General features: G+C 46.7%; 1 protein-coding gene across 1 annotated transcript in view; it reads right to left on the bottom strand.

Moving 5' to 3' along the window:
• Positions 1–12,643, bottom strand: part of ACP2 (acid phosphatase 2, lysosomal) — a 214,533-nt gene that overhangs the window by 122,058 nt on the left and 79,832 nt on the right. The window contains exon 2 of the mRNA XM_086959716.1: positions 3,006–3,101. Within this exon, the coding sequence (XP_086815842.1) occupies positions 3,006–3,101 (96 nt within the window). The remainder of the gene's footprint in view (positions 1–3,005; positions 3,102–12,643) is intronic.

Here is a 12,643-nt window from a genome sequence, read left to right as displayed (position 1 = left end):
AACGTGTACAAGGCCTTTCATGCTCTACCAGACCTCCAACGTGTACAGGCCTTTCATGCTCTACCAGAGCTCCAACGTGTACAGGCCTTTCATGCTCTACCAGACCTCCAACGTGTACAAGCCTTCATGCTCTACCAGACCTCCAACATGTACAGGCCTTTCATGCTCTACCAGAGCTCCAACGTGTACAGGCCTTTCATGCTCTACCAGAGCTCCAATGTGTACAAGCCTTCATGCTCTACCAGACCTCCAACGTGTACAGGCCTTTCATGCTCTACCAGAGCTCCAACGTGTACAGGCCTTTCATGCTCTACCAGAGCTCCAACGTTTACAGGCCTTTCATGCTTCAGCAGAGCACCAACGTGTACAGGCTTTTCATGCTCTACCAGACCTCCAACGTGTACAGGCCTTTCATGCTCTACCAGAGCTCCAACGTGTACAGACCTTTCATGCTCTACCAGAGCTCTCAGGCTTTACCAGAGCTCCAACATGTACAGACCTTTCATGTTCTACCAGAGCTCCAACGTGTACATGCCTTTCATGCTCTACCAGAGCTCCAACTTGTACAGGCCTTTCATGCTCTACCAGACCTTCAATGTTTACAGGCCTTTCATGCTCTACCAGAGCTCCAACGTATAAAGGCCTTTCATGCTCTACCAGAGCTCCAAAGTGTACAGGCCTTTCATGCTTTACCAGAGCTCCAACGTGTACAGGCCTTTCATGCTTTACCAGACCTCCAACGTGTACAAGCCTTCATGCTCTACCAAAGCTCCAACGTGTACTGGCCTTTCATGCTTTACCAGAGCTCCAACGTGTACAAGCCTTCATGCTCTACCAGAGCTCCAACGTGTACAAGCCTTCATGCTCTACCAGAGCTCCAACGTCTACAGGCCTCATCAGACCACCAATGCGTAGATGCCATTGTTGCTCTACCAGAGCTCCAACGTGTACAGGCCTTTCATGCTCTACCAGAGCTCCACCGTGTACAGGCCTTTCATGCTCCACCAGAGCTCCAACGTGTACAGGCCTTTCATGCTCTACCAGAGCTCCAACGTGTACATGCCTTTCATGCTCTACCAGAGGTCCAACATGTGCAGGCCTTTCATGCTTTACCAGAGCTCCAACATGTACAAGCCTTCATGCTCTACCAGAGCTCAACGTGTACAGGCCTTTCATGCTTTACCAGAGCTCCGGCGTGTACAAGCCTTTATGCTCTACCAGAGCTCCAACGTGTACATGCCTTTCATGCTCTACCAGAGCTCCAACGTGTACAGGCCTTTCATGCTTTACCAGAGCTCCAACGTGTACAAGCCTTCATGCTCTACCAGAGCTCCAACGTGTACAGGCCTATCATGCTTTACCAGAGCTCCGGCGTGTACAAGTCTTCATGCTCTACTAGAGCTCCAACGTGTACATGCCTTTCATGCTCTACCAGAACTCCAACGTGTACAGGCCTTTCATGCTTTACCAGAGCTCCAACGTGAACAATCCTTCCGGCTCTACCAGAGCTCCAACGTGTACAGGCCTTTCATGCTCTACCGGAGCTCCTACGTGCACAGGCCTTATCAGACCTCCAACGTGTACAGGCCTTTCATGCTCTACCAGAGCTCCAACGTGTACAAGCCTTTTCAGACCATAAACGTGTACAGGCCTTTCATGCTTTACCAGAGCTCCAACGTGCACAAGCCTTCATGCTCTACCAGAGCTCCAACATGTACAAGCCTTCATGGTCTACCAGAGCTCTAAAGTGTACGGGCCTTTTATGCTCTACCAGTCCTCCAACGTGTACAGGCCTTTCTTGCTCCACTAGAGCTCCGTGTACAAGCCTTCATGTTCTACCAGAGTTCCAACGTGTACAGGCCTTTCATGGTTTACCAGAGCTCCAACGTGTACAAGCCTTCATGCTCTACCAGAGCTCCAACGTGTACAGGCCTTTCATGCTCTACCAGAGCTCCAACGTGTACAAGCCTTTCATGCTCTACCAGTGCTCCAACTTGTACAGGCCTTTCCTGCTCCAATAGAGCTCCAACGTGTACAAGCCTTCATGCTCTACCAGAGCTCAAACGTGTACAGGCCTTGCATGCTTTACCAGACCTCCAACGTGTACAAGCGTTCATGCTCTACCAGAGCTCCAACGTGTACAGGCCTTTCATGCTCTACCAGAGCTCCAACGTGTACAGGCCTTTCATGCTCTACCAGACCTCCAACGTGTACAAGCCTTCATGCTCTACCAGAGCTCCAACGTGTACAGGCCTTTTGTTGTGCCTGAGTTTTCCTCCTTTCCAGTTGCTCAGCCAGAGTGAGTGTTATGTCTGTGTGGAATGTTGGAGTGCGTGATGTCAGAGAGTTCAGAATGTGAGTGTGCCTGTGTGTCTGTGGAATGACAGTTGATGAGTGTGGGCTGAGCAACAACATCTAGCTCCTGGTGGGACCTTATATGACTGACTAATTTACTATCTACTTACTATCTATGGATCCTATATCACCATCCTCTGTAACTACATGGAACTTGTACTTATCTACAAACAAACCTACATCTTGGGTAAACTACTTGGCCTCCTCTGGATTCATATCTTCTTTTACCCACAACACCTTTCATGCTCTACCAGAACTCCAATGTGTACAAGCCTTCATGCTCTACCAAAGCTCCAACGTGTACAGGCCTTTCATGCTTTACCAGAGCTCCAACGTATACAAGCCTTCATGCTTTACCAGAGCTCCAACGTGTACAGGCCTTTCATGCTCTACCAGAGCTACAATGTGTACAGGCCTTTCAGGAGCCACCAAAGCACCAAGGACAGAGTGAACCTGTATACGCTTTTCAGAAGCCACCAGAGCACCAGCGACATTGAGTAAACATGTACAGGTCTTCATTTACAATAGAGCATCAAGGACCATCAACACCAACTGGACTGTGGATGTTCTACACACAAAAGGACAAGGCACACAGATAGGGAGTACACACCTCACTTTCACAAACACCATTGTGCAGCTCATTCACTCACCTGGGTCAGCTGTCCAAAGCCCTGCGGCCACGTGTCCTCATTATAGGGATCGGTAGGGTATCCTTTGATAGGTGACCGGTCTCCATGGCGATACAACTAAAAACAAAGCAAGTCAGAGAAGCAACGTTAGAAGAACTTCTGCACTTAAGAAGAAGAGAATAACTGTTCTGTACTGACTTTGTTGGGGGAAAAGACACAAGCGGAGGAGGTTATGGGGGTCTAGACCGAAAATGAAGAAAAAACAAATCACTTAGAAGAAGCTAATCAATTACTGCGTTTTGTTTAAAGCACTTGATGAAAACCAAGAACACGTGCTTAGCTACCTGAAAACTTCAAGTAGGCTAAGTAGTCATTGGAGCAAGGAAAACTTTCCAACTAGATAGAAATGAAAATTATTACGTACCCTGTAATCATCTGTTTGTGGCAAGCAGCGCTGTAGATTCACATGCTTTGCATACTCCTGCCGTCTAGTGTTTGGCTCAGATGTGAGCACGTGTTTTTCTTTGAAGAAGAAAGCGTTTGTTCTGGATCTTTTTCATGAAGTCCTTGGAAACATGGCACCATGACCCCAGTCACCAAAGGGGGGCCTGGAGGTAACCTGCAGCCCGTCCAGTCTTTGACAGTAATGACGACTGCGACAACATCGTGGCTGTTTTATTTTATTTTATTGGTACCTCTGCTCATCTCTATTCCGTGTTAATTGCTATTTACAGTGTGACCCTTAATCTCTCGATGCTCTTTGCGATTAGTGGTTGGGTAGTGGTTTTGGTTTATATCCCCACAAGATGGCCGTCGGCGAAAATAACAAAGACAAGGGGGCCACATTCAGCTACTGCGGTACAAAAGTACATGTCTGAACTGGGGTGGCAGAGTGGGCTAAAGAACGGTGATGGATTAAACCCAGATCTATTGACTGGGTGTGAGTGTTTGATTGGTTCAGATGCTCCGTCCATCACCACCCCCTTTTGTACCGCTTTGTTCGCCATACGTTGGCAGGGTATGCTCAGACGTGAGTCTCTTGCTCATTTTGCCACTGGATTCAAGCAAGCCTGGCTGAAAATGGCTGTAATGCCAGAACTGGTCCTAGGAAGCTTGCTTCCGGTCCAGGGAAGGCATGGTTTGGTAGTTCGGGCTGGACTGTTCCCATGAGGCACAGGGTCAGACTGATTTGCATATGGCCATGTCTGAACTGGGGCGGTAGAGTGGGCTAAAGAACGGTGATGGAATAAACCCAGATCTGTACACTGGGTGCGAGTGTTTGATTGGTTCAGATGCTCCGTCCATCACCACCCCCTTTTGTACCACCTTCAGCAACTGGGCATTCTTTAAAGAGATAAACAGTAACCTTCTGACCCAAATCACAACAACTGAAACAGGACTACATCCCTCTAAAGTCGGATGGTCACTCAAACAGGTCTACTCCGGGGCTCTCACAGCCTATAAAACTGAAAGAGGACTGCACAGATGCTTATGAGGATCTTGCCTAAGGAGTCGGCCATATTAGACGGACACAACCACTGGAGTACAGCACATTGATAGTCGACCACAGTCCCCTCTCCACACGCATTTCAGGTCAGAATTTCATTCACTGCATTCCTCCCGCATTTTATTTCATCTCAGTGCATTCCCCCCGCATTTTTATTTAATCTATTAAATCTAAGCATATCATTTTTTTGCCTACCTCCCTCATTTCATTTCATTGTATTCCTCCCTCATTTCATCTCATTGCACTTCCCCGCATTATCATTTAATCTATTTAATCTAAGTATATAATTTTATTGCTTTCCTCCCTCATTTCATTTCATTGCATTCCTCCCTCGTTTTATCTCATTTCTTTGCACTCCTCACTCATTTTAAGTAATCTTTCTCTTGTTCTCTTCTCTTAGCTAGCCCACTCCACATTTTAACGTAATCTATTTAATTTAAGTACTTCATTTCACTGCATTCCTCCCTCATTTCATCTCATAGCATTCCTCTCTCATTTTATCTCACTTACTTGCATCCTCCCTCATTTTATGGAATCTTTCTCCTTGCCCTTGGTTTCTTCTCCAAGCTAGTCCATTCCACACATTACTTTGCTCCTGGCACCCATGGTACTTTTAGTCATATATTGGATCATACCCCTGTTTTCCCCCTCAGCTCAAGATCCAGCCACCTCCTTGTTAGCCCTGGCACCTTGGCGTGAGTTTTCTTTCCACTTTTTGCTGATGTGCCTCAGATGTTTTTGCTGGTATCCGCTGCTCAGGGCACTGCGCCACGGCCAATCCGTGTCGCAGTGCAAGTGCTCCCAATGTAAAGTGTATATGTGATTGATTTCCATGATTGGCTCATTGGATTTACTGGCAGTCCCCAGTAAAGTGCACCCGGAGTGCGAGGGCTTGTAAATGCCAATACCGCTAGTGGGCCTGCAGCGCTGGTTGAGCCACCCAAAGAAGCAGCCCTTTAAAATGTGTCTAGGGTCTGCCATTGCAGAACCTGCGTGCAGTCTGGTACTGTCATGCTGGCTGGGCAAGTGGACACACTTGCCAGCCTCAAAACCTTCCCTTTGCTTCATATTAGTCGCCCCTATGGTAGGCCCTAGGGCAGGGTGCATTGTAAGTGTAAGGTAGGACAAGCCCTGATGTGTGTGGCATGTCCTAATAGTGAATTACAGCCAAATTCGTTTTTCACTATTGTAAGGCTACCTGCTCCCTTTAGGCCAGATGGGCTGCTGGAATTATTACACCCTATAATCCCAGCAGGCTCAGGGAACATGGTAGAAAGTCAAGTTTAGTATGCCTGAACTCAGAATAATAAAATACACCTTTTAGTAAAGTTTATTTTAATATCCTGTGTTTGCAAATGCTACTTTTAGAAAGTTAGCATTTGCTTGCCTAACCATTTCAGCCCGCCTCTGATAGGATGTGTATCTGCTGTCTGGGTTGTGTGAGTGACAGGGCTGGGAGATGACAGGTGGTGAATGCAAGGATTACACCTTAGTGGGAGGTGGGAGTGCCCCTGGACTCTGAATAGGGCTGTGCTCTGCCACCACAATGCTGGCTCCACCTCCTGGAGAGCGACTGATGACTCAGCTCGACACCTGGCCCAGGAAGAGGACAGCCTGTCAACAAAGTCATCCTGGCTGCCCCTGTCCACACCATCTGGCTCCACCTCCTGTGGAGCGTCTGATATGCCATCCCTGCTCCCTGAAAGGAGACACCAGAGTACACCCAACAAAGTGCTCAGAGACTGAAAGAAGTTATGCAAAGGCCCCCCCGGCATGTAAGAACAAAGAAAATGCTGTATAAAAGTAGGAGCCCTGCTCCTTGCAAACTAGATCTTGTTTCCCACAACGAACCTCTGCCCAACTAGAAGGAGAAGAAGACGCTGGAAGGACTGGCCTGCTGATTGCCTTGCTGAGGAAGGAGAGGAGAGGACTTGCTGAAAAGACTTTGTAGACTTGTGCTGAAACTTTCTCCAAGGGCTTGACTGACCTTGCCCCCTGACCTGAGTCACAGGATCATCTGGCTCAACCTGCTCCCTGCTCGTCTGCTGGTAACTGTGAGGATTTTTGCCCCGCAGGAGCCGTGACCCTAGTGCCCCCCAGCCCCTCCTCGAGGCCGTGACTGCTGCTATTTGGCTGTTCCCGCCGAGGAAGAGCCCCCCTCCGCCGAGCCGCTCTTCCCCCGCTGTGTCAGGCCGCCGTGTCACCTCGCCACTGGAAGCTCGCTGGTGTGCCCCCTACGCTCCCGCTTGAAGCCCCCACCGGACCCACAGATCCAGAGAGCAGACCCACTGAAGTCCGGACGCCTCGGGCGCCAGCCTCGCTCTGCCCAGGAGCCGCTGTGGGCCTCACATCTGCCTTCGCTGGGATCACCAAGAGAACGATTTCTAAACTGAAGGAACTTAGAAGGAAGTAGCGTACCCACCACTGCAGCGCACAGCGCTTATCTCGGGCTCGGGGCCCGCAACCTTCTTCTTTCCCTGTGGCCCTGTGCGTCGCCCAGTGGTTCAGGTACGCCTCACCCCCAGTCAGGACCGTCCGCTTCGCGTCATACTGCCAAGCTGTACGCTTCCCACTGTCAACCCTGAAGCGCACTGAAGGCTCGAGGCGCCTTGCCAACCGGAAGCGCACTGAAGGTTCGAAGCGCCTTGCAACCCTGAAGCGCACTGTAGGCTCAAAGCGCCTTGTCGACCCGAAGCGCACTTGAGCCTCGACGTAACTTTGTAGCTGGTGCGTGACCTAGTGACAGCCCCGTATGCCTCGTTGTCGGAAGCGGTACGTCGCGTACCCCGGCTCACGCGAGAGGCGTGAGCATTGTAAGGGGTGCCGGGATTTCACCCGCTCGAAGCGCACCGAAGCACTACCAAGTACCGGACCGAGTCCCTGAGGTCCCAGAAAGGTGAAAACTTACTTAATCTGTTTAAAAACCCAAAGAACTATTCTTTTAAGTGAAAAGAGACTAAAAGGAAGCAGCTTGCAATACAGAAAAAGAACACTTGCCATTATTTGATATCTGGTGGCCCAGAAGCAAACAAAATGTTATCAAAGGTCTTGTAGTAATTTGCCTGCATTGATATATATATTTTTATATAAAGGAACCATATTTTTACATAAGCACAGCCTGGTGTCCATTTGTGGGGGGATTGGTACATTTACTGTGTGTGTGATTACAAATGCCAGAGACGCCTGAAGAATAGCCTTGGCTGCTCACGCCACGCACCTAGAGGGTGAGCAAGGGTAATTCTACGGGGTCATCCTTCGCCCTGACTTAGAGGAGAGGGTCCCTGCTTGTCACAAGTGAATTTGAGGCTGTGAAGCGCAAGAGTCCTGTCACCTACTTGGTGGACATGCAGTCTCCCAGGAACCCTTTGAGGGTCCTACATGTTAACCGCCTTAAGCCCCACTTGGAGAGGTCCGAAGTGGGCATGTTGTTGGCAACTGATGATGGACTGGAGGAGGAGACTGAGCCTCTTCCTGACCTCTTGGTAGCCTTTGAGAAGGATGGGTCAGTGGCTGGAGTTAACCTCTCACCCACCCTGACGCCTGAACAACAGGATGACTGCCGCCAATTGCTGGGGCAGTTTCCAGATCTGTTCTCCCTGGTTCCTGGTGTCACAGATTGGCGCGTCCATGATGTGGACACAGGATACAGCTTAACTATGAGGCATAAGGCCTACAGAGTAACTGACAGGGTCAGGGCCTGCATCAAGGAGGTCTCCAAAATGCTTGCTCTTGGGGTGGTTGAGTCATCCAGGAGTCCTTGGTCCAGCCCTGTGGTCTTGGTCCCAAAGGCTGCTGCGCCGGGAGCCACACCTGAACTCCGGTTCTGTGTGGACTACAGAGGACTCAATTCAGTCACCAAGACTGACGCACACCCCAGCCCCAGAGCTGATGAGGTCATTGATCGGCTAGGGGCTGCCCGGTTCCTCAGCACGTTTGATTTAACGTCTAGGTACTGGCAGATCGCCTTGACCGATGGGGCAAAGGAGAGGTCAGCATTCTCCCCGCCAAATGGGCATTTCCAGTTCCGGGTTATGCCATTTGGAATGAAGAATGCCCCTGCCACCTTCCAGAGACTGGTCAACCAGGTGTTGGAGGGACTGGCTGAGTTCAGCGCCGCCTACCTGGATGACATCGCAGTGTTCAGCAGCACATGGAAAGACCACTTGCGACACCTCTGGGAAGTGTAGATGGCCCTACACAAGGCAGGCCTCACGCTCAAGGCAAGCAAGTGCCAGATCGGGCAGGGCTCAGTGGTGTACTTGGGACACCAAGTGGGGAGTGGCAAGGTGGCACCCTTGCAACTCAAAATTGAGACCATCCTGGCTTGGGAACCCCCCAAGACCCAGACTGCAATGAGATCCTTCCTGGGGCTCACTGGGTACTACAGGAGGTTTGTCAAGGGATATGGCACCATTGTTGCCCCCTTGACAGAGCTGACTACTAAGAAGCAGCCCAGGAATGTGATCTGGATTGACACCAGTCAGAAGGCTTTTGCCACCCTAAAAACTGCCATGTGCACGGCGCCCGTGCTCTTGGCCCCTGATTTCTCCAAGGAATTTCTAGAGCAAACAGACGCTTCAGAGCATGGTGTAGGGGCTGTTCTCTCACAGATGACTGAGGAGGCCTGGGACCAACCTGTAGCCTTCATCAGTAGGAGGTTACTTCCCCGGTTAGAATTGGGGGTCTCTGGTTGGCGCAGGTATGTACTTGCGGCAAGCAGGGACCCTCTCTTCTACGTCAGGGCAAAGGATTACTCCCAGAAATAACCCCTGCTCACCCTCTAGGTAGTGTGGCGCAAGCAGTCTAGGCTAAACTCTGGAGTACATAGGGTTAAACATTTGCAACATCACACACAATGACCACTAACCCACCACACAATGACACCAAACTGTATTTTAGTAAAAAAAATATATCTTTATATATATACGTCTTTTTTTTTTTTTTTACTTTTTTTTATTGATGTCTTGGATGCACCACAACACAGAAATATACTAACATATGCCGAATGAGTTCGGAACCAGACAAATTAGAAAGAAAATATAAATAAAAATACATTCCATAACATTCCCAATATTTGTTAAACAAAATACGATTCCCAGATTTTCTCAAATTTCCGAACCACCCCAATTCTTTGAGCATAACTTTGTTCACATTTTCTAACTCTCTCCATTTTATGGCGCCATTCTTGTACCGTAGGGCAATAATGTGAACGCCAGTTCTGAAGTAATAATGATCTAGCCACAGCCATAGCTATATACAATAGTTTGACTAATTGCCCATTTAACATCAGCTCTAAATCAAAGCCAAACAAAATCAACTTAACATTCTGTGAAATCATAATTTTCTGTTGATTTTGAAGAAATGCAAAGATATCCTCCCAAAAGGATGCTATTTTGGGACAGAAAGCAATAACATGAGACCAATTGGCGGGATTATAATTCAAATACCGGAAGCAGTTAGATGAGCTATTGGGATACATTTTAGATACAATCGCCGGGGTATAATACAGGAGCCACTTACTAAAAAACAGCATTCTGCGCCAATTAGCGCCTCTTAGTACAGAGAAGTTCAGTCTATTAATTTTCTGCCACGCAGTAGAAGTTAATGCTAAATTTTCCAGCCCTTGCCATTTATGAACTGCTTTAAGATAAAGACCTGGGGCCTTATTCTGTGTTAAAGAGCGTTTCCACTCCTCTGGTTTCTTCTCATGTATAGAAATAAACAGTTCACTAAATAGCTGGACAGAAGGAGAAAGAAGTGTAGGATCCAGTTGACGCAATACACTGTAAATCAGTTTATATGAGCCCAACATTAAAAAGTTGCCTTGGACCAGAGGAGCCATATCTGAAAGGGTAATCCAGGCCCCGTCTTTCATAAAGTTTTTTAACATTGTAAACCCTGTCCTATGCCAATTTTCTACTAGTTCCAAACTTATATCCGTCCCTAAAAAAGAAAATGCGCTATATAAAGAGGAAGTTAGATTAAGAAAAGGGAGGGAATATCTTTTAAGCATTGCAGAACGCTTCTTAAAAAACCAGTTTAAGACCTTGTAACGAACCAGTTTGGGTGATTTAAATATTTGAAGAGGAGAGGGAATCTGGGTCTCTCGGCTAATTAAATTTAAAAAAAAGTTGATAAAGAGTTTCTGGTTACTTTCTTTAAATGTCGCTAGGAATTGGGCTAAATACGCATTATAATAATCTTTCAGATTTGGAAGAGCAAGCCCTCCTTGCTCCTTATCCTCATATAATGTATTTAAAGCTATTCGTGGAGTCTTTTTGGCCCAAATAAAAGATGAGAACAAAGATTCTGTTTTAGCGAAAAACGATCCGGGTAAAAAGCAGGAAATGGTTGCGAACAGAAAATTAAATAAAGGAAGAACTGACATTTTAATTAGTGCTACCCGTCCTAAAATAGATAATGGTAGAGGGTTCCATCTTTCCAACATTGAACGTACTCTATGAAGAAGGGGCACAAAATTTAGCCTGTAAAGGTCTGAGACAGAGGAAGAGAAAAGAACCCCTAAATATCTTTTCGGTTTATTATTAATACAAAGTCTTAGATCAGGATGGAGTTCAGGATCGGAACCACCACAAACCAGGATTTCAGTCTTCTTTTTATTGATACGATATCCGCCAAAAGCTTCAAACTCTTCAAATATTTGCAGAGCATAAGTTTGGCATTGCAATTCAGGTTTAATTAACAAAATTATATCGTCTGCGTATAATTTAATTTTAGGCACCGAAGTAATAGGGGGAAGAATATAAGCAGATTTCCTAATTGCAGTTACTAAGGGTTCAATAAAAAATGCAAATAAAATGGGAGAGAGCGGGCATCCTTGTCTGGTACCGCGTTTAACCGGCACCAGGCCCACAGACTCTGCATTAATAATAATATTGGCTTGGGCCTTTGAGTAAAGATTCTGAATCAAATTTATAATAGCTACTGGAATCCCAAAGTGATCTAAAATAATAAAAAGTGTTTCCCAAACCACCAAATCAAAAGCTTTTTCAGCGTCAAACAGTAATACTAACGCAGGTACCCGTCGTGTTTCAAAATAATCTAAAGCCTCAATTAAAAAGTAAGTGTTAGATAATAATTGTCGGCCGACAATAAAGCCGTTTTGATCTGTATGAATCAAATCTGAAGAAAAGGAATTGAAACGAATAGATAATAATTTAGTGATGATTTTATAATCCGTGTTCAATAACGTAATAGGTCTATATGAATTTGGATCATTAGGCGGCTTGCCCTTTTTTAGAGGTTCCTTCCCGGAATGAATCAGGGACTGAGCCACCATCCAACATAAAGTTTACTAACTGTACAAAGAGTTCAGCAAAGGAGCTGAAAAAATCTTTAAAAATTCTGTTGGAAGCCCATCAGGCCCACATGCCTTACCTATTGGTAGATCTTGCACAACCCGCTCTACTTCTTCTCTTGTAAATGGATTAACCATAGTAAATTGTTCTAAAGGAGAAAGAACAGGCAGGGAAATTTTAGCCAGATAATTTAATAACTTTTGCTGATCTATAGTGGATTGAGTATTATAGATCTTCCTATAGTGTGCAACCATTATCTCTCCGATTTCTACAGGAACAAATGTATCTATTAGAATACCCGGAGACTTTAAGGAATGAATAAGATTAGAAGCGGCTTGCTCTCTGGCCTGCCACGCCAGGAATTTGCCGGTAAAATTACTCTCCTCGTATATCTTTTGCGAACTCTTAAAAAATATATATAAAAGGGGGCGGAGGGATCCAATATGATAAACTGGGTCACTACCTTCTTGCAACAGAGGGTGGTACCTGAGTTTAAAGGCGATTTAATGATTACTCGTGCTCACAGGGTCCCTGCTCAGCCGTTTCCTAGTTCTACGCTCCCCCGCACTATTCTCCTAAATGTTTCTGATGTTAGAGTTAAGGAAACAATCTTGTCCAAAGCTATCCAACAAAGACAGTTCTTACTCGATGGAACTAATAAATGCAGGATATTTTCGGACATGTCCGCTGCAGCTGCCCGGAGGCGAAAAGAGTTTGTGAAACTACTACAACTTTTTAAGGCTAAGGGGGCACAAGTGCAGATAGCACAACAGTCAAAGCTAAAAGTTTTAGTCAAAGGAAAATTCTACATGCTCTCCGATGTTGAAGAGGCA

The sequence above is a fragment of the Lissotriton vulgaris genome, chromosome 2_2, assembly GCF_964263255.1.
Source record: "Lissotriton vulgaris chromosome 2_2, aLisVul1.2, whole genome shotgun sequence".
NCBI lineage: Eukaryota > Metazoa > Chordata > Amphibia > Caudata > Salamandridae > Lissotriton > Lissotriton vulgaris.
Note: the sequence above shows the minus strand (reverse complement) of the source record. Positions and strands in the feature narration are given on the sequence as shown.